Source organism: Monopterus albus, unplaced genomic scaffold (assembly GCF_001952655.1).
Source record: "Monopterus albus unplaced genomic scaffold, M_albus_1.0 scaffold55.1, whole genome shotgun sequence".
In the NCBI taxonomy this organism is placed as follows: Eukaryota; Metazoa; Chordata; class Actinopteri; order Synbranchiformes; family Synbranchidae; genus Monopterus; species Monopterus albus.
The window spans coordinates 477,901-500,202 of record NW_018127935.1 but is presented as its reverse complement, the minus strand read 5'-3'; the positions used below and the strand labels follow the sequence as shown (position 1 = coordinate 500,202).

The following is a 22,302-nucleotide window of genomic DNA, read 5'->3' as shown; positions in this document are numbered from 1 at the left end:
ACTGTCATCATCTTCCCCCCAGCTCCCCTGCATGTCGTACTCCTGTTCCAGTGGCTCTGAGGTGGTCAGATGCTGCAGCTCAGGACGCTTCATCCATTCATGATACCTGAAGAGTGTAAACAGGTGGATAAGAGACAGGGACTGCAGGTTTCTACAGCTTTAACTTAATCATGTATCCAGAGGCCAAAGGACTGGAGCTGGTTCTGCTGTGCCAGTTAAAGAAACATCAAACTGTCAAAGGAGCAAAAGCTTGTATTGACAGCTGGGCCAGATGTGTCCCTGTCCTAAGTTATTTCTTCACATTGTGCCAGCATGGACAAAAAGCTTTCAAATGCTCCATGACAAATGAGGCCGTATGATTTGATCGAAAGCTCCAGAAAAGCTGCTAAGTGGAACTTGCGATGAGATTGTTTTCTCAACATTATTATTAGTTGCAGACTTATTTAGAAGTCAAAAGGAAAAAGTGACAGGTTACCCGTGTGTAAGGCGAAGACACTCCACTCAGTGGCCACGGAGGTTCTTAGTCATGACCTTCAATCTCAGGCTTTTTCTATGTTGTCGGAAAATCAACAACAGTCTCTTTCACTACAACATCCAAAAGCAGCCAGACCTCCGGTATTTTGTACTCCATGCAGACCAATAGCAGAAGCCAGGAAAAGTTCTAAACATGTGTTAGAACAGTGATTAAAGCCACTGACTGCAGAATGGTAGGTCCGGGTTTGCCTCCCCTGTCAAGACACTGTACCTTGTTTTGTCAGTGTGATTTTAACGTATGTGCAATCACATTAACCGATAACAGGAGCCAGTAAAAGTTCCGAAGATGTTCCAGTAAGCAGGCGACTGGTACAATGGTTAAGGCCACTGACTGTGGTACGGCAGGTCGTGGGTTCATGCCAGTTCACCGAGCATAGATACTTCCAAAAGCATGACGAGCACCGGTGGGCGTTCACGGTTGGGGCACCTGCACCATGAAGGAGAGGAGAAGGGGTGAGGAAAATGTGGGGAAGCGGAGGATAGAAGAGGGGTTAGTGAGAGAGTAAGAAAAGACTTTTTTGTTTAGCTCTTTTTAGAAAAAAAAAGTACCTTCCCCTTCTCTTATTGCGGAGGAGGAAGGACCGCTACCTCCTATGCACACACTTCATTTTCCATTTCCGGCTGCGGACACCGACCTGCCGTGGAGGATGACATCCCCACACTGAACTGCATCGTTTTTGTTGTGTATGTAGCTCAGCGAACAGGCTCGAACCCACGGTCTGCCGTACCACAGTCTGTGGCGTTAACCACTGCGCCATCCGCTTGCATACAAGGACACATTCGGAACGTTTACTGACTCCTCTTATCACCTAAAGTCATTGCACAAGGATCAAAATCCTCACAAAACAAGCTATTATGCCTTAACAGGGAAATGAACCGCGACCTGTCGGGCCAGCAGTCAGCGGTGTTACCCACTGCGCCAATCGGCCCGATCCACAATGACACCTCCGGAACTTTACCTGACTTCTGCTATTGGTCATTATCCCAGAGTAGGAAGCACCACAAGTTTGTGTTACTTTTGGATGTTGTAATGAAAGAAACTACTGATGATTTTCCGACAGTCTACAAAAGCCTGAGACTGAAGATCATGACTAAGACTAAGAACCTCCTGGTAGTGGAGTCTCTGAAAGCAGCAAGATGGACAATAAGCTCCTAGAGGAGGTAACACGGAGAAAGGTGTGATGAACAGACAGACGTGGATATTGGAAAGTTCATTCTTTATTGATTCTTTTAACATAGTTACACACGTCCATAGTTACAGCCACATACATGCACATACATGCACCGTGGGTCCTTCGGCCCCTTAATGCTGTGAGGTACATCATGAAAGCCAAGGCTGGGGGAGCCATGACACCAGAGTCAGGGGGAGATAGCATCCTCCTCACAATCGAAGATTGAAGACAGAGAAGGTTGTCGCTTTTCCGACAGGTAATATAAGACATAATATAAGCTGGAAACAGGGTAGAGGAGAGATGAAGGCGTGATGAAGAAAGCAGAGGGTTACCTGTGGTAGAGGTAAGGAAGGAGGTTAGAGAGGTCGGAGAAGATAAGAGATCAGAAGTTAGAGAAGACACAAGATCCCCTGCTTTTTAAAAAAATATCTTGTACATCCACTGACAAACTTCCTATATATGGCGTTTTAAGACAGCAGCTGTAAGGTGTGCACATCTGTATTAGTGCTTTCATTGCGGAGGAGGAAGGACCGCTACCTCCTATGCACACACTTCATTTTCCATTTCCGGCTGCGGACACCGACCTGCCGTGGAGGATGACATCCCCACACTGAACTGCATCGTTTTTGTTGTGTATGTAGCTCAGCGAACAGGCTCGAACCCACGGTCTGCCGTACCACAGTCTGTGGCGTTAACCACTGCGCCATCCGCTTGCATACAAGGAAACATTCGGAACGTTTACTGACTCCTCTTATCACCTAAAGTCATTGCACAAGGATCAAAATCCTCACAAAACAAGCTATTATGCCTTAACAGAGAAATGAACCGCGACCTGTCGGGCCAGCAGTCAGCGGTGTTACCCACTGCGCCAATCGGCCCGATCCACAATGACACCTCCGGAACTTTACCTGACTTCTGCTATTGGTCATTATCCCAGAGTAGGAAGCACCACAAGTTTGTGTTACTTTTGGATGTTGTAATGAAAGAAACTACTGATGATTTTCCGACAGTCTACAAAAGCCTGAGACTGAAGATCATGACTAAGACTAAGAACCTCCTGGTAGTGGAGTCTCTGAAAGCAGCAAGATGGACAATAAGCTCCTAGAGGAGGTAACACGGAGAAAGGTGTGATGAACAGACAGACGTGGATATTGGAAAGTTCATTCTTTATTGATTCTTTTAACATAGTTACACACGTCCATAGTTACAGCCACATACATGCACATACATGCACCGTGGGTCCTTCGGCCCCTTAATGCTGTGAGGTACATCATGAAAGCCAAGGCTGGGGGAGCCATGACACCAGAGTCAGGGGGAGATAGCATCCTCCTCACAATCGAAGATTGAAGACAGAGAAGGTTGTCGCTTTTCCGACAGGTAATATAAGACATAATATAAGCTGGAAACAGGGTAGAGGAGAGATGAAGGCGTGATGAAGAAAGCAGAGGGTTACCTGTGGTAGAGGTAAGGAAGGAGGTTAGAGAGGTCGGAGAAGATAAGAGATCAGAAGTTAGAGAAGACACAAGATCCCCTGCTTTTTAAAAAAATATCTTGTACATCCACTGACAAACTTCCTATATATGGCGTTTTAAGACAGCAGCTGTAAGGTGTGCACATCTGTATTAGTGCTTTCACTCAGCATTTGTATCCACCATGTTTGTACACAGGGTCAGAACAAACTGTAGTGTAACAGTTTCACTTACTGTATGATAATGAAGCTTTAGTAAAAACTTCCAGTGTTCTATCTGTAATGTTTATGGCAAACATTGTCATAACATAGTGATTGACCTTCATCACTCTCAGGTGAAACACATCAAGTTGATAAAACGTGTAAGCAACTTTGAGTAGCCGATTGAGTTATCCCTAAATGTCTTGTCACACATCCTGATCCTTCAAACGGCCAAAAACCAGGCATCCATGGCTCTGAGGTTTCTCCTTGAAGCTGCAAAGAATCCCAACTTTCCATCCAGGTCTTGCAGTCTTGTTTTGCTTTTGATATAAACATTTAATTCTTCTGTGCACTTAAAATGACTGAAAACCCACATGTCTGAAAAGCAGGAGTAACTACTATGAAGCCTAATTCTCAAAACTTGTAGAATATTTGTATAATACCTAAAACACAGCGCATCTTTTTGTCACAAATCCTGATCCTCCAAATGGCCAAAAACAAGGCATCCATGGCTCTGAGGTTTCTCCTTGAAACTGCAAAGAAACCTGACGTTCCATCCAGGTACTCCATGCAGTCTCGTTTTGATGTTAACATTTAATATGTGAATAATTAAAATGTTTAATTCTTCTGTGCACTTTAAATGACTGAAAACCCACATGCAGCCTGAAAAGCAGGAGTAACTACTACTATGAAGCCTAATTTGGGTTTTCAGTCATTTCAAAACCTTTACTACAGTCAACCTTGTTGAATATTTGTATGATACTTAAAACACTGCACATCTTAATTTGATTGCATGCTTCAGTGGAATGTGCTCCACACAGTTTTTCTTTACAGAACAAAATAACTAGGTCCATTGTGTCTTTCTCCTCATAGCCAGGCTGCTAGAGCCACAGCTGTGAATACATGGGACGACTCCCTCATGAGGACATTGAGGTAAGAGACTGTTTAATGACACTTTCTGTAAAAACAACTTGTGGCTTAATCCCAGAAAATATTTCAAGGTGTTCTCCATGTTTATGTATGAATATTTTTATTTCAGGGGGACCATTTTCCCAGATGTGCATCATGCTGGAGTACAGTGAAGAACCAAGAGAGCAGAACAAGACAGATTTATAGTTGTAATAGCTTTATTGAAGAAAAAACTGACTGTTTAATCAGATATGAAATCCGTGTATGACAGTGTACAAATAAACTAGCAAAGGACTGTATTCAGCCAAATATTTCAGTCCTTTAAATAATACAGCATTAACAGTGCTGAATGTAGAGAATGAGTTTTCTCATGCACACTGGTTGAGCAGTGTAATCCCACACCGCCATTTTTATTTTCAGTTCATAGAAAACTATGACAATATATTTCCCATGTTTAAATAATGAGTTTAAATATGCGTGCATGTGCGTGTATGTGTGGTATCCAATAACAACCATTTTCCTATGACGTGCATTCCAAAGACACTTGCCTGTGATCTCTGAACGCATCAGCTGTTAGAAAACTCTACCAAACTCTACATCAGACCACACTACAGCAGACTAAACTTTACAGCAAACCAAATTGCACAGTGAGCACCAGAGCAGTTGGAAGATTATCAGACCAAATCACACAGTGAGCGAGAGATAACAAATCTTGTTAAAATGCCTAATTGCAACAGAAGAAAAAGTGGAGAAAACAGAATTACTGTTAAAAAACACACCAGGCAGGCTGGGAACGAAGGCAATGAATTCTTTGACACACCGAAAAGAAGAAAAGAATACATTGTGCAGGACAAGAATGAGGGAGATAAAGTCTTCCACTCCGACAACGACTCTGAAGAGCTTGTCAGTGACAGTGGACAGTCAGACTTCTCTGACAGTGACCAGCCTGCCACAAAAAAAGTCATCTGTGGTACCAGCAAAGAAGGTAAAACCCCAGTGTACCAATAAAGCAGTCTACCAGGAGGACAAAATGCCTCCAAGCTGGCTGTGGCCTGTTAACCCCAGGAATATGAATTTCCAATGGGTGGCTGACCAGAAGACCTGTCTGCAGCGCAATGACACAGATGTTAAACAGCAGGTACAAGACAATGTCATAAGCAGAAAAGGCAGAATTACCCTTAAACACCTCATCAGTCAGGACAGGAATAAGGGGAGTAAATTCATCCAGATATGCCTAAGAAGACAAGATGATGAAGGCAGATGTACCCCTTCACTTAGGCAATGTGTCTGCAGAATCTGACTATGACAGGGGCCAAAATGTCATACAAGAGCTATCTGTGGTACCAGCAGACAGTGTGAAGCAGTCTACCGAAGAAGCAGCCAGCCAGGCAGACCAAAAGCCACAGCCTGTCAACCCCTGGAAAACTTTTCATTTCCAACAGGCGGCTGACCAAGAGACCTGCCTACAGCAAGCACAGAAGGGCAAGAATCAGAGGATTCAAACTCAGAAGAAGGCTTCCTGTTTTAGAAACCCAGGTGTCAGTGGATTGAATGTTCCACCTGCACTACAGCCAGCTGTGTCAACCAAAGTCAGTGCACAGACTGCTGTTAAAAATGAAAAACTCTTTGCAGAGACAACCAAAGCACAATCTGCAAAAGAATGTTTCAAAATGCTGATGCTAATGGTGGAGTTCATTGTAACTATCTTATATGCCTATAATTTGAATTAATGCCGAGTAGCTTGTGAATTTTTCACCAGGGTTCAAACATTTTTTTTTATGGTTATAGTGTATTTAATTTTATTTATCTGATTTTTAAAAGTATTAGCTAAGTTTGGGTCATATGGTCACAAGAAAAAGTACTGCCACTATTTTCAATTTCTTGGTTTTCTGCATAAATTGGCCATTACCTGTGATTTGATCTTCACCAAAATCACAAATATCAACAAACACATCACACACACACACTCTCACTCTGCTAATTAAAAGTCCTTGAAATAAACAAACCCCGTTGCAGGCCTGAGTCCATGCTTTTGTGCGTGGTGGTCTCAAACTGAGTGACCCTTTCACTTGCAAAGCAAGCCAAAACTAATTATGAATGTACGTGCACAGTTTTACTCACAACCTCCATGGACCATCATGAACCCCCCGTCCGAAAACTTTCACAGTAGCCTCGCGCAGCAGTTCCAGCTGCAGTCAGAGCAGAGAGGAGACCCACACCGCCCCACGTCCAGACTGATAATCAATCGCGCATGCGCAAAGCCGCCGCTGAGCCCGGATAAAAGAGGAGGATGAATTTATAAAATCTGATATTCTAACATGTACCAATACAGGACAAAATTGATTTATGTAATGTGGGTCTAGACAAAGCATTAAAGCCATGAAGTTAGAAGTTAGTTAACAGAAGTTAGCCTCTCCGTGGCAGCCGGGACAGTCACTCGCTTCGTGACTCTGAAACATCCCGTGGAATCTTGATCTCTCCTTGCATCTTCAGCACTGATGTTGTTTCCCTGATTATCAAGAAATGTAATCTCAGGCGCCGGTGACCAGCAGTTTGTGTCACACTGCAGTCACTCCACTGCCAGCGTTTGGAATGAATGAGAGGTTTGGCACAGAGACAGCAACTACAAAAAAAACAAAACAAAAAAAAAAAACAAAAAAAAAAAACAAAGACAAATATTACACAAGGTGCGACTATCAAGCTTTCCATTCAAGAACCAATACTCATAATCAACATGGACAAGACTTTGGTAAGCAATATTAATTTGGACTTTGTGAGAAACTAATCCAAACAAGTTCTTTATTTGATTAACAGAACTTTACAGACTCTTTCATGAGCGAAAAAGACAAAAATAGCTTGAACTTTTGAGAATACATATTCATGTTCCTGCTATGAGGTGGATGAAAAGACATCTGTAGCTTGAGCTTGCAGCATGTTAGCTTAGCGTAGACACTGGTAACAAGAAAACCGATAACCTGGCTTTGCCTAGACGAATCAAAATCCACCTACTGCGCGTGTAAACACAAAGCAACACTATTACAGCGAATGCTAACATACCAGCAGGTGGCGGTACTGCACCTTAGGTTGGCTTGAAAACCTCCAATAAACACCATTAGAAGAAGAAGAATGCCAACATGCTGTTAGCAATCTTGCACACCTCTGTATAACACTTTTTGAGAGAGATAAACATGTCATCACAAAGCATTTATTTTCAGAAATCTCCCGTTACACAGCAGTAAACTCTGCATTCACCAGGTAATGAGAAAATCATCCGGTAGTTTTACTCTTGTCCTCTCGCTTCCATCTCTTGCCTGTCTGTCTGTCAGGTCACCGTCTGTCCTTTCTTAGACGAATGCTATGCCCAGTTTCATTTTTGGCAGCACTGGATTCGAACCTGTGATCCTCTGAATCCCCCCTCTCTCTTTCTTTTACAGACTATTCTTCCCCAACTTTACAGAAACCACCGAGCTATCCACCTGCTGTATAGGCACGCATTTAGAACGTTTACTGGTTTCTGAGACTGCACAGGGATCTAAATCACACAAATTATTTATCGTGCAGCCCTAATAAATATCTATTTCAGTAGACTTCTTACAGTGGTTACCAGGGGCTGTACCGTTTCTGTATTAATCTGTAGTCACCCTTTCATTTCAGAGTAGAGCAGTCAGGTATCACCCTGTGATTTGGTCACATTCATATGTTGACTCATTTGCTAATAATACAGAGTGGTTGGCTTGGTTTAAATGGTCATACAAGTATAAGACCAACAAGTATAAGACCATTTACACTTGTGGCTCAGGAGGCAGAGCGAAAAGAAAATGTAGAAAAGACGAAACACATTATTTACAGAACTCTTTATCATTCCATGCACATCTGATGTATTTGTCATGACATTTCAGTCTATTGTTTCAAATACATCCAGAGTGTTTTCTTGTTGTCTCTCCCACCACCGCAGGAGAAGTTCTGGCCACTTCACAGAGTAGAAAACACTGGAGGTCTGTGCTGCTTTTGGATGTGGTAATGAAAGAAACTAAAACCACACAACAGGAAATAATGTGGTAAAATTGGGGTCTGACCCTCTCCTGAAAAATATGCTTTAATATGTGTGGGGGCAGGCACAGTGGGCTGGGTAGGTTTGGAGTAGAGGATATCTGGGATGATGACGTAGAATAAAATGAAGTAACAGCACACATTTTTGTGACTTCTACTTTTCACAAAGCCTGTTTACATTCTGCTGGAGCCGTCATCAGTGGACTGCATGTTGTCAACTGCGTCAGGAGTCTGTAACAAAAGAAAAGACAGTGAGTAACTGAGCAGTAGTGTTTGAAGCCTTAACCACGTGAACAGTGGAGCTAGCAGTGATGTGCCAGCAGGTGGCACTTCAACAGCATGTTTGTCAGTTCATGTGCAGAAGTCTCAAACATAACAAGTACACTTACACACAATATCAATTCAGTTACACCCACCAAAGGGAGGATACAAGCACAAACTGATGTCACTGAGCAACAACTAAACCACACAAGAATCCCACATGGTGGGACTGACATTGTGACAGACAACCACAGATACCCGAACCCCCAAAAATAAAAGACCACTTCAAGACTCCAGCACCCGTCTCTTCCTCCACACAAACAGGAAGAAACAACAAGAAACTGTATCCCACAAACCTACTCAAACTACTGAGAGTGCAAAAAGAAACAAAGAGTATGTAAAAAAGGGCATGTTATTCATCTGTCTGATATGCAACCCATGCATGGAACAAGACAGCTGATGGAAGTGGGAGTGGAGTGACAGTGGTGCAGTGGGTAGAGCAGTTGTGTCCCAACCAGAAGGTTGAGGGTTCAAATCTCAGTGCTGGTAGTCCACATGTTGAATTGTTCTTGCTCAAGACACTGAATCCCCCAAATTGCCTGGGATTAGCGATGTGTACGTACACAGCAGTCCAAACAAAACTTTGTTGTATGTGTCAAAATAAAGCTTTGCTTTCATAAATGAACATAGCTGTATTGTATTTCCTCAGCTGTATTGTTTGTTTCCCATCATCTGCATACTTTTAAGCATATTTTTCAAAGCTATGATGGCATTTTATGTTAACATGAGTTGAAGTAACTGAGAAGACCTGTAATCTGTGTAGGATAAAGGTGGAAAGGGTGCAAAGGAGCTGGAGGAATTTCATTCAGATCGCTAGAAGGTAGTCCAACTGGACCTTTGCAGCGAGGAGCAGGTGAACCAGGCTGTGGAATATATTAAAGACAACCTTGAGGACTCTGAAAGAGGTAAATAAGAAAACTGCATTAGCACCTGTCTTCACTCACTCAGATAAAAGAACATCAGTGCTCATTCAGGGAATTTTTTGTGATTTTCTGTATTAATCTGTAGTCACCCTTTCATTTCAGAGTAGAGCAGTCAGGTATCACCCTGTGATTTGGTCACATTCATATGTTGACTCATTTGCTAATAATACAGAGTGGTTGGCTTGGTTTAAATGGTCATACAAGTATAAGACCAACAAGTATAAGACCATTTACACTTGTGGCTCAGGAGGCAGAGCGAAAAGAAAATGTAGAAAAGACGAAACACATTATTTACAGAACTCTTTATCATTCCATGCACATCTGATGTATTTGTCATGACATTTCAGTCTATTGTTTCAAATACATCCAGAGTGTTTTCTTGTTGTCTCTCCCACCACCGCAGGAGAAGTTCTGGCCACTTCACAGAGTAGAAAACACTGGAGGTCTGTGCTGCTTTTGGATGTGGTAATGAAAGAAACTAAAACCACACAACAGGAAATAATGTGGTAAAATTGGGGTCTGACCCTCTCCTGAAAAATATGCTTTAATATGTGTGGGGGCAGGCACAGTGGGCTGGGTAGGTTTGGAGTAGAGGATATCTGGGATGATGACGTAGAATAAAATGAAGTAACAGCACACATTTTTGTGACTTCTACTTTTCACAAAGCCTGTTTACATTCTGCTGGAGCCGTCATCAGTGGACTGCATGTTGTCAACTGCGTCAGGAGTCTGTAACAAAAGAAAAGACAGTGAGTAACTGAGCAGTAGTGTTTGAAGCCTTAACCACGTGAACAGTGGAGCTAGCAGTGATGTGCCAGCAGGTGGCACTTCAACAGCATGGTTGTCAGTTCATGTGCAGAAGTCTCAAACATAACAAGTACACTTACACACAATATCAATTCAGTTACACCCACCAAAGGGAGGATACAAGCACAAACTGATGTCACTGAGCAACAACTAAACCACACAAGAATCCCACATGGTGGGACTGACATTGTGACAGACAACCACAGATACCCGAACCCCCAAAAATAAAAGACCACTTCAAGACTCCAGCACCCGTCTCTTCCTCCACACAAACAGGAAGAAACAACAAGAAACTGTATCCCACAAACCTACTCAAACTACTGAGAGTGCAAAAAGAAACAAAGAGTATGTAAAAAAGGGCATGTTATTCATCTGTCTGATATGCAACCCATGCATGGAACAAGACAGCTGATGGAAGTGGGAGTGGAGTGACAGTGGTGCAGTGGGTAGAGCAGTTGTGTCCCAACCAGAAGGTTGAGGGTTCAAATCTCAGTGCTGGTAGTCCACATGTTGAATTGTTCTTGCTCAAGACACTGAATCCCCCAAATTGCCTGGGATTAGCGATGTGTACGTACACAGCAGTCCAAACAAAACTTTGTTGTATGTGTCAAAATAAAGCTTTGCTTTCATAAATGAACATAGCTGTATTGTATTTCTTGAGCTGTATTGTTTGTTTCCCATCATCTGCATACTTTTAAGCATATTTTTCAAAGCTATGATGGCATTTTATGTTAACATGAGTTGAAGTAACTGAGAAGACCTGTAATCTGTGTAGGATAAAGGTGGAAAGGGTGCAAAGGAGCTGGAGGAATTTCATTCAGATCGCTAGAAGGTAGTCCAACTGGACCTTTGCAGCGAGGAGCAGGTGAACCAGGCTGTGGAATATATTAAAGACAACCTTGAGGACTCTGAAAGAGGTAAATAAGAAAACTGCATTAGCACCTGTCTTCACTCACTCAGATAAAAGAACATCAGTGCTCATTCATTCAGGGAATTTTTTGTGACTTTGTCTCACTGTTCATGACCCAGGTCTGTGGGCTGTGGTGAATAATGCTGGCATGTCAACATTTGGAGAAGTGGAGTTTACCTCCATAGACACCTACAAACAGGTGTCAGAGGTCAACCTGTGGGGCGTGATCAGGGTCACCAAAGCTGTTCTTCCATTAATCCGCAGGGCCAAAGGTAAACCACTATAAAAAAAAAAAACATGTCCAACTGAATATTAGACATTATCATTTTATCACATATTAACACAAGTTAAATAGCGTTCAGACCAGCAATGAGGTGCACTGCTTTTAATAAGATGGCAACATGTGACTCATCAAGAAGCAGTGATGTAGTTCTGTTATGTCTCTGAAGACAGTCAAACTACGGACCTGGGGGATTAACAGTCTGAGAGTTAAGCTGCACCACAGATCCTTAATTTCCTTTTACATCATTCTATTGCTGGTTGTGATGCTTAAACCTTTTCATTTACTATTTACAGAGAGGCATCTATAGAGGATTGGATGCAGAAAAGTATCAAATCTTTTACACATTTCTGACACTTTTTATCTGACTGACTGCAGGCCGCATTGTGAACATGTCCAGCATGTATGGGAGGATGGGGAATATAATGCGCTCACCTTACTGTGTCTCTAAATACGGTGTGGAGGCTTTTTCTGATTGCCTTCGCTATGAGATGAAGGCCTGGGGTGTGAAAGTGTCTGTAATCGAACCAGGGAACTTCATCGTGGCCACCGACATCCTGACTCGCGACACTGTGGCAGCCACTGCCAACAAACTGTGGAACGAAGCACCCTCAGTTGTGAAGGAGGATTATGGGAAAGCCCACTTTGAGCACCACATGACTCTGGTGGGCTCTTACTGCAGCACCGGACAGAAGGATATGGCTCCTGTTCTTGATGACATCACTGACGCCATCGTGTCCAAGCGTCCTTACACACGGTACAACCCCATGGAGCCTCACTGGTGGATCAGAGTGCAGCTGATGACCCACCTGCCTGGCGCCATATCCGACTTACTCTACTTCTAAAATGCGTTCCTGTGTTAGCTCCCTCCATTTCACTCAGATCACAGTACCAGTCTACTTTTCAACTACATAGCACTATGCAGATCTGCAGACTTTTCCTGAGGAGGGTTTCTGCTATGTATTTCTCAGCACTTGAAATTATTTACTTATCAAACTTTAATGTGTTTTCTAACTTTATATATATGTTATTGCACTTTGATTTTTGTATGTATGTCAAAGACCATGGCTTTTATCTATACAGATATAATCACTGATAAGTAGTAACTACTTTGCGTTGTATTATCAGCAGGGCTACTCAAGGCCTTAAACACTGCATCTTCTTTGCTTGCTGTGGTGTTAAAAATATGTTAGTGTTTGTTCCCCTATATCTTTTTCCTGATACTTTTGCCTTATGGGAATCTTCTGGGGTCCCACTGGCACAAGAACCAAAGCTGGTAGAGTTGACGGGAAGGCTCATGCTATTCTGTTGTGGCTGACGCAGGAACAAACCAAGGCTCAGCTGCTGTAAGACTGTGGTGAGATTTGGCTCAACCTGCCCTAAAGTTACATAACACCATAAGCCCACATTCCTATCCTCCATGACATCTTGCATGCTACTTCGACAGTGAGGTTGATTGATAAATGGGGATGCTTGAACAAAAAGGCTGTCCGTCTCTCCTTGAAGGGAAGTATTTTGTATATGGAATGATGTGACTGAATCTTATTTTGAAAGTTTGAATGCTTTGAAATAAAGGGACCAATATAAGATTGTGTTTTAAGATCTTTTTTCAGATTGGCCTCGGTGGTGCCAATAACTGTAATGATACAAATGACCACCAGGTGGCACACAAACACCATACACTCTTGTCCTCATGCACAAGTCATCTGCTGTCTGTTAGTTAATGTCCTGGTTTAAACTACATTATAACAAAGGGAAAACAAAGAACAGGGAAAAAATCTAGTATTCATAAAGTTGTAGACAAACAGTTGGCCTAAAACTTTTTATTTGGTGAATTTTGTAATTCAGTAAAATTGTATCTAAAGAACAAAAAGTGGAAATATCAGCATTTAATAAATCATTCAAGAGTATTCAAACACTGCAGGGTAGACGTAATCACTCCGCAAGGTGCACCATGAAAGTGGGGAGAGGAGAGGAGAGGAGAGGAGAAGGGGCCAAACACTGCAGGGTAGACGTAATCACTTTCAGACTGTTTATTACATCTTTTGAACACTAATAAACTTCTAAATTATTACATCTGAAGACAATCTCCCTTCCGTGAAGAATTAAGAACGTGACAAACCTTCACAGCACTGCCTGTATCATTATACACCTGTTTTCTACACTGTCTCTCATACAGATCAAGTCTTGTGTGACAAAGACACCAGAGAAATATATGCAGTACAAAAGCACCAAAGCTAAACATGGACCATTTGCTCTAAATATTATCAAGAAATCTTTTAAATGTCAAGATTCACTTGGGCTTGTTTTGTAGTCGAGAAACAGTTCCTGCTGCGCTGTAGTTCTTGATCATAAAAAATGATTAGATAGTCAATCTCTTGATAATATCTGTCACAACTGACTTCAGTGTCTTTTTAAGCAGATTTAAAACCAGAAGGCTCTACTCATGCAGCCTCCACTGGTGTAAATGAAACAAATCCCAGTTAATATCTAAGCAGGGAGATACTGTATTTCTGTATCGGAATATAAAGTCAAACGTATTGAGGATTTTTTTTTTAACACTTTAGCTGCTAAACTGCAAAGGTGAGTGTCTTACACTATGTGAAATACATACGGACATAAGAACTATTCCCTTGGAAACCATGACATTCTTTACACCAACAACATGTGATACCGTTACTTGAGGTGATCATACATGAGATTTAGGTCATGATTACATCACACCTGGGGTTAGGTTTCTAAATGAACATCAGCACGTATTTTATACTGTACATGTATCACTGTTCACTTAAGTTATACTCGATGAGATCAGCTAGGGTAAGGTCACTTTGAAACTACACACAATACCAACTAATGGGCATTTTATGCATCACAAAAAAACTGACATTTTCAGCAACAGAAAGGGCACTAAAGGACAATCCCACCTCAGTAAAGGTGTTTTTATAAGCCCCAACACATCGCCCACTATTCAGACCCAACTAACGCACATGCAAAGTTTTAACCAAATAGTACACAGTGATGACAAGAAGTGGGAAGAACTGGATAAAAAAAAAAAAAAAAGGAACACTAAACCTTTGGTTGACAGAAAGCTTAGAAGGCACATTAAAATCTCCTAAATCCCTCAAAATAGGGCACTTTGCATTGGTGTTTGTCACTTGCATTCTGCGTAATATTGCAGATTTTGTAGAACTGAACTCAGGGAAGAAATTTCAGAAGACATAAAAAACTGGAAGCAGTTGATAGACTGCAGGCAAACACTGTCTCACGTAAAGTGTTTAAAAAGAACATGGCACAAATTCAACAGCCAGGGATTTGGTGCAACATGCAACAGGATCCTACAACTCAAATTTATATTTAAGTGATGCAGCCAGATAAAGTCAAAGTACAGGCACTAATATCCTGCACACACTGAAATAATGGTAATGTGTGAAGTTTAAATAAATCTTTACAGATTTGGTACCTAAGAGTCAACAAGTTACTCAAATCACATGATAAAGATGCTGTGATTTACACTCAGATGTAGTCAGAAATCTGTTTGAGCCTAACAGAGGCTTTCATTCTGGAATGCTGCCTTTTCTAAAAACTGTTTGTATAATACAGATAATTGCAGATCGCCTGGTACTATGGGTTTAAACTTAGACCATGCCATTTTAATCCTGCATAAATCAAATGTAAAGGTAATTGTTTCAATGTTGATAATTTATGGTTTAAAGAGAAATCTCACTGTCACACAGTTCTAGTATGAACAGCTCCGACAATCGCCTGGTGAAAGGAGAAGAGAAAATGTTCACGTTTCAGCTCTTTGTGACATGACTGACTTTTCACACATAAACTTACTAGACCTTAAATAAAATACTCCCATCCAAAACCTTTCATTCTCCACTATGATACATCAGCGTTGAGCTCCATTCTTTTCCCCCGCCCAAATATGACTGGGAGCAGTATTCCAGATACTCTCACCCAGTGGGACTGATTTTCCAAGTCTCCTCCATAGATCCTGATTCACTGCTTTTGTTTTTGTAAGGATCCATTTTTCCATTTCTCCTCTCTGAAATCCCTCTTCCACTCTCATTGTCTGCATTCGGGCCTAACTGGCCATGGCTGGAAAACTAATCATCATCATCCTCATCTCCCTGAGCCCACTGCTAGAGTGGCCCTCTGTCAGCCAAAGCTGCTGCAGCTTTGGTTGCAGGCACCAGTTCTAGCTGCCCCCCAGCAATCAAACAGTACTTGGTCAATATTCCCTCAGTGACCACTCATTCACTAGAGCCCATTATAAACCAAGTGTTCTGCTGAAAACATTTAGATGCACTGAAGTTGACCTTGACCATACATTTGTTAAAACAAGCTGTGTTTCTCAGGCTTTACCAACACTTAAAATTGCTCTAAGTGTAGACATTAGATATGAAAATAAATGACCAAATATCAAACAAAACATTAAAGCATTTAAAACAGTTTGCTTTTCTTTCAGCAGTATTCAGTTTGAAATCACTGTTTTCTGAAAATCCTCTGGCCTCCTTGAGGAAGAGGGTGCTTTAGCTCAATGTACACTACTAGCCAAAAGTTTGGACACACTTTTCCATTGAACTGAGTGGGAAAGTTTGCCCAGAGATTTGACTAGTCGTGTATATGCTCCGCAGCCACACAAACACAGCCCCTGGGTGACCTTTTACTCCTCCATTACCTCCAGCAGTGGCTAATTCAGGGGAAGTGACATCCTCTGGACTGCCTGGACTGGCTCTTTGTTTCCTGTTACAGCTCCACAGACCCAGCTTTGGCAACACTAGGAGGATCAGAGACACTCCAGCATGGGGCGAGGGTCTGTGCTGCACTGTGGAAGTCTCCAGACTATTACAGAAAATACCTTTTAACTTTTCATACCACCTTCAGACACATGAATAAACTGTCCATGCCTCTCTTCAGAGATACAGTGAGGGTGTGAGGACACTAGTTTGATTGTGAAGTCATGAGCAGTTGTTGTACAAAAGGAATTGTTGAATTTCTAGTTTGAGAAACACTATTGCGATATCCCACTCGCTATAACCATGATACTAGTTGTCTCAATAAATACATTTTGGTCACTTGATTTTTATTTGTGATTAGCAGTTAGCAGAGGTTGTGGATTACTGTGTCCACAACCGTAAAGAACAAGATGAAATGACCTCTACGCTAGACTTAGAAAAAAGGCTTGCGTGACAGAGAAATAAACAACTGGCTATTACATATTAACAAAAGAAACTAAATGCAACTCTAATAGATACCAAGATGGAAATACATAGCATCGCCTATGACCTAACATATCTGGATAATTTAAAATAGTGATGGAAAGGTCTGTAGTTAGCTCTCAGGAGTTCATAGTCTTTTCATCTTCCTCCCCAACTCCTCCAAGACTGTCCCATGATTTTGCTTCCATACATCCTCTTGGAATGCTACCAAATCTGGTCTTGATGGTGTATTAAGTCCTCAGGCTTGGAATTTAAATGTTAGCGTGTGCTCTGGCCTAAGTGTCTTTGTGTGTGTATATATATATGGATGCAGTTAAAAACACGGAGGTGTGTGTCTGTGTGGGAGTGTGTGTTTGGGTGACACAGAGGGATCAGGAAGCAGCAAGGGCCTTGATCAGGTATAGTTTGTCGCCCTGCTCACTCGTGAAGATGGGGGCCTTTTTGTAGTGTTCAACAAGCTCTTCCATAGAGTTGAACTTGCGCTGTCCAATGCAGTAAAGGTTTTCCTTCAGCTGCACTTTGAAATGCTTGTTCTTGCTCTGAGCCTTCAGGGAGATGGAGAAATCATTCGGCTGTGAAAAGAAAATGAAATATGACGTTATTATCAGCTAAGATAGTGTTTCAAGGCAACTACAAACAACAGTTGTTTCATGAACAGATGCAGGCTGCTGACCGAAGACTCGCTGTCTCGGATGAGGAAGTCTCCCTCTATGCCTCTCTGGTTGAGGGCCACCTCTGCCTGGTGGCGTGTCACCTTTCCGTAGTACCACTCCATCCCCGCAAAGCGCCCAATGCCTGAGGGCGAGATGTAGTCACAGTCAGGTGTGGGTGGCCCAGCAGGCCCTGCTGTGGGTTTATGGGAGGTGGAGTCCAGCACAGTGACATAGTTTTTAGGCACCAAGCCCAGCTGTCCATCTGCTTTGCGGCACTTCCACCACTCAGGGTCATTCTCAGGCTTCTCCACGACCTCCATCACCTCGCCCTTCTCAAAGTTCAGCTCCTCATCATTGCCTGAGCTGAAAGGGTAGAGTGCCTGAACCGTGTGCAGCACTCTGTTTCCATTTGCAGTGATGTTCATCACAGCTGCTAGCTTCTCTGTTAATGATCCAGCTGGGTCTCCAAAGCCACCTGTGCCCCCTCCTCCTGCCATGCCATCCATGTCCTCTGTCACATAGTTAGAGGGAAACCAGCCACACTGTCCGTTGTAGCTGCCACGCCACCAGCCGTCGCTGCATTTCTCCATCACCACAACCCGTGTGCCTTTCACCAGAGACAACTCGTCCTCACGCTCCGCTGCGTAGCTGAACTTGACCAGGGCGGGCAGGTTGAGGTCGTACAGCCGCTCGCCATTATCGGCATACATGTCCGTGTCGGCATTGGAGGCTGTGTCTCTCATTCCACCCTTTCTGCTCTTTACCTTCCCAATTCCTAGACCAAAAAATAAAAAAAACGAAATGTTTAAAAATCAAGGAGAAGTTTAAATATTTGCAGAAACAAAGCATAATTATCATGTCATCTTGCCTAGATTAGGAAAAATGGACCCCCCTCCAGAATACACTGGAGAGACTATACATCTCATCTAGCCTGGAAACACCTTGGGTTCAACCAGGAGGATCTGGAAAATGTTGCAAGGGAGAGAGATACCTGGGCTACCTAGCTGAACCTGCTGCCACTGCGATGCGACTCCGTATGGACATAGTTATCCTAAGATTCTGCACTAGTGAACAAGGTTAAAAACTTAATTACAAGGCAACCTATATCCTGTCATTAGGTCCTTTAGGTCTTCTTCAGTATATTAAAAACTTAAGTCATAATTTTACTAAAGCAAAAGTCCCTGAAATTCCAATTTTCACACACACACACACACACATTAACTCATGCAGAACATGTCTGAACAGAAAAACAAAAACCACACACTCTCCAATAAAAAACACCTCTGAAAATTTACAGGAGGAGAAAAAGAATCCCACACAAATACCAGGCAGTAATAATAAGCATTAGGAGGTTGTGCTGAAAGTAGGGCTAAATATCATACCGTAGGTACTTATGAAATAATGTAGTAATAGCTGAAAACAATCTATGTGGGATTAAAAACTTGTTTTGGCATGGGCCTAGAAATCGACTGAAAACTAAAAAAAAAAAGTATACTACTTTGTTCAAGTACTCGAAGCAAAAAGGTTCAGCCACATTTCACTGTTGCTAATCACCCCCTGGCACATGCAGCCTTGCTTACACTAACCCGTTCCTGCCAGCACTCTCTCTACCTGCCTTTCCTCCCAACAGACTGCACAAGTTCTCCACTGAGCTGACCGTTCGATGTCAGAGTAGTGTGGTGATGAGTAAGAGAATATTTATCAAGGCTTTATCAGCAGGGGTTTAGCAGCGAACTGGCTTTTCCTTTGCATTCCCTGGGAATAACCATAGAGCGGATTTTATCACGCATGCAGGCAATGCACTGGCATAAGACGTGCATTCCGTGGCACCATGTTTAAACTGAAAGGGGTTTACCAGGTCCTTTATCCTCTTCCTGGGTTATGGAGCCCAGAGGCCAAGCTTTGGCAGGTCTGTTGTCATTACTGGAAAAAGAATTTCCACTTGGCAGCCTGGCACACTAACAGTTGTACGAAACAACGTGCATGGCTATGAGAAGACGTAGTGGTGAGATCAAAGCTTATTTGTACTTTCCACGAGACCAGACAGCAGTCTATCTGTATTTTATTTTGTTCTGTGGAAACAAGGCAGGTTGTTGGTGCAAAAGGCAATATGACATTATCATCACGCATTGATGGTTTTACTGATGATATAGGAAAGGCTGAAGACTAAAGCTGAGAATGCAGACATGACACCAGACACAGTGAGCAACCAAAGTAAAGTAGTGACTAGTTCTGATTACGTTCGCAGGGCTGTTTACATAATCAAAAGTCAGCGAGATAAAATTATATATGAAGGCAGGGTGTAGTCCTCAGGACAGTGCTGAGGGTGGTTGTGTGTTCGCATGACTAATGTGCAACAACGCCACACTAAATCTGCTTTACTGAAATATGAAATGTGTTTGTGACTCAAACAGTGCAGACAAATTTCATGGTAGCGCTGAGAGTCCCCTGCCAACCTGCTTCTCAGTAGACCCTGTCATCAGGAACAACACTGTACACAACTATAAACTCCAGACAGGGTGTTAAGAGCTGTCTGGGGGTGGTTAGGTCTAGTTATGCCTCTGTGCACTCTTAACAACCCAAAAGGAGGAACTGCAACTGCAAACATATATAAAAACTATACATCCATAAATCTAGATCTGAATATACACACTTTACATATAAATGAAACTGCCAAAATAGACAAGTCAACAATAGCATATGAGATGACTTTATAAACCCTTCATGCCCGTTGGCCACTGTTTGTGTCAATCTGATCAAATCTGAACACAGACATAAGATACACATTTTAGATTCAGTGTTACTTACACTCTATGAAAATATCATCTCAGATTTCCACCTAGAAAGATGCTCCTCATAACACCTGCCTATCAAACTAATGAACTGATAGTTGCCAGTACATCCGATGGCTCTTAATTTGCCAAAGTGTAAACAAATATAGGCTAAACAGTGGGGATCGGGTTGCAGGCCTGGCTCTTCTGCAGTTGGAAATCATCTGAGTAGTGCCAAACAAAGGTTAGTTAGAGGTTAACCCTGCAAAATGTAAAGTATCTTTTATCAGCACATGAGAAGATCAACTGTGGCCAGGTAACACAGCTCTGCTTGCTGCTTCCTGCTATAGCCACATGAATGTTTTGCTTTAAAAACCAACAACACAGAACCCAAAACCATTGCATTTGACTAGATGCTCAATCTAAGCCAAGTTTAGAGCAGGCTGTCGGTGCAGGTAGAAGATAAGGGGGTCGTTACTGAAGGCATCTGCTTCTGCCAGGGTCTATCTGCCATGTTGCTGTACTGTAGTGTACAACTAAGTTTAGGCTTCCTTTTACAGTTTAGCAGATACTCCTATCTTACTTTCACACCAAACACACAAACCTGGTGCTAAGAAAAGTAAGGCCCCTCTGCTGCATTCTGCTCAGCTGATGGTTACTGACTTTTGAGCGCTTCTGACATGTTGGACTGAAGCTGGGATTTATGGCCGAACAGAGATTTCTGACACAATTTCACTCACTGCCAATATGAATGGAGAAGCAAAAAAGAAGGTAGAAATTCCAACAAAGCTGTTCTTTACAAAGGCTACTAGAGTTCTGGGACAGTCCTAATCTAACCAGCCGGCCACTATGCTGCCCAGATCTGCCATCTTCACAACACAACCATGTGAGTAGGAGCAGAATTTCGATAAACATTAAGTAGCAGGTAAATTAATAGAAAGTGGCAAATTTGCACACAAATACTGTAGCAGAAAGAGTGAAGTAAAAGTACTCTGCAGAAAAAAATAGAATAACTTCCTAGCTCTCTCCACCTGAACTCAACACTAAATACTGCAGCTGCATCAACTTCTTGTCATTATACACAGATGTGGCAGTTGAATGCTTCCACTGAAACCCACACACCATACCACTACTCAGCTGTCACATGGGTAAAGCTTATAAGACCGGAAGAGAAATCAAAGAGTAGTGTACATTGAATTTTTTTTTTAATGTCTTTTAATGTCACATGCCTTTTCTTGTGAGAAGGATGAGGAGGAAGGAAATTATTTTGCAATGAATGGCAGTAAACCACAGCAAACAATGACAGGTATTGAGACTTATGTTACTGGAAGCCCCTGCGAAAAACAACTTCACTTTTCATTTACAGGTGAGGTGCAACAGGAGGAGAAGAAAGTGTCGGGGAGTTTGTTTGGCTACCAATGACAGGCAGGAAATAGTTTTGTTTTTAACTCTGGGCTCCCTATGCTGACTGTCCATTGTCTGCTAGGGCCCCTTTGACCCCTTGGCTTCCCTCCATTCCAGGGCTCTTCCTCTGTGGACGACAACACCCTGCGTCAGGCTGTCTGACCATGTCTGAACGGCCCCCTTGAACAGAATATGAGCGCTGGAACACGTTTAGCAACAAGAAAATGGCTGGCTATCTGACAAAAATTTTTTTTTTAAAAGCCAACACTGTAGAGCCACATACAGCATGTATTATAATTTGGTTGTAGTCAGCCAAGTACACACATGGCCCATACATGTCATATTCTAATTGTAATTTTAACTAGGCTGCTTACACAACATGTTAACATCATTTCACTGGCAATCACCAGACGTGTGACGCAACAACAAGCCTCAGTCGCATAGTCTACTATGTGGCTAAACATTATGACACCACAGGCTGTCTGAAAAAGTCAGACAACTTCCAGGTATGTGCCAAAAAAATAGAATATCGAGGGAAAGTCCATTTATTTCAATAATTTGTTTCAAAAAGTGAAACTTGTATGTTATATTAGTTCACTACACACAAAGTGAAATATTTCAAGCCTTTATTTGTTTCAATTTTGATGATTATGGATTAAAGACAAAAAAAAACC

At 42.2% G+C, this 22,302-nt stretch overlaps 2 protein-coding genes across 4 annotated transcripts in view; one reads left to right on the top strand and one right to left on the bottom strand.

The window, feature by feature from the left end:
* The first annotated feature begins 10,185 nt into the window (after positions 1 to 10,185).
* On the top strand, positions 10,186 to 13,151 carry LOC109961476 (D-beta-hydroxybutyrate dehydrogenase, mitochondrial). The gene is made up of 4 exons (XM_020602310.1): positions 10,186 to 10,190; positions 11,241 to 11,302; positions 11,415 to 11,567; positions 11,954 to 13,151. The coding sequence occupies exons 1-4, from the start codon at positions 10,186 to 10,188 to the stop codon at positions 12,418 to 12,420; spliced, it is 687 nt and encodes a 228-aa protein (XP_020457966.1). The 3' UTR covers positions 12,421 to 13,151.
* A 442-nt stretch (positions 13,152 to 13,593) lies between these two features.
* Positions 13,594 to 22,302, bottom strand: part of nck1b (NCK adaptor protein 1b) — a 27,327-nt gene continuing 18,618 nt past the window's right edge. For all 3 annotated transcript variants that reach the window (XM_020602308.1, XM_020602307.1, XM_020602309.1), the window contains 2 exons: positions 17,474 to 18,228; positions 13,594 to 17,372 (listed from right to left, as the gene is read on the bottom strand). In XM_020602308.1, the coding sequence (XP_020457964.1) occupies positions 17,172 to 17,372; positions 17,474 to 18,228 (956 nt within the window). In that variant the 3' untranslated portion in view covers positions 13,594 to 17,171. The remainder of the gene's footprint in view (positions 17,373 to 17,473; positions 18,229 to 22,302) is intronic.

Excerpts from the sequence above, each read along its gene's own strand:
- LOC109961476 (XM_020602310.1), top strand. Across the intron at positions 11,303-11,414 it reads CCTTGAGGACTCTGAAAGAG|GTCTGTGGGCTGTGGTGAAT; the intron begins GTAAATAAGAAA and ends TTCATGACCCAG. Across the intron at positions 11,568-11,953 it reads ATTAATCCGCAGGGCCAAAG|GCCGCATTGTGAACATGTCC; the intron begins GTAAACCACTAT and ends GACTGACTGCAG.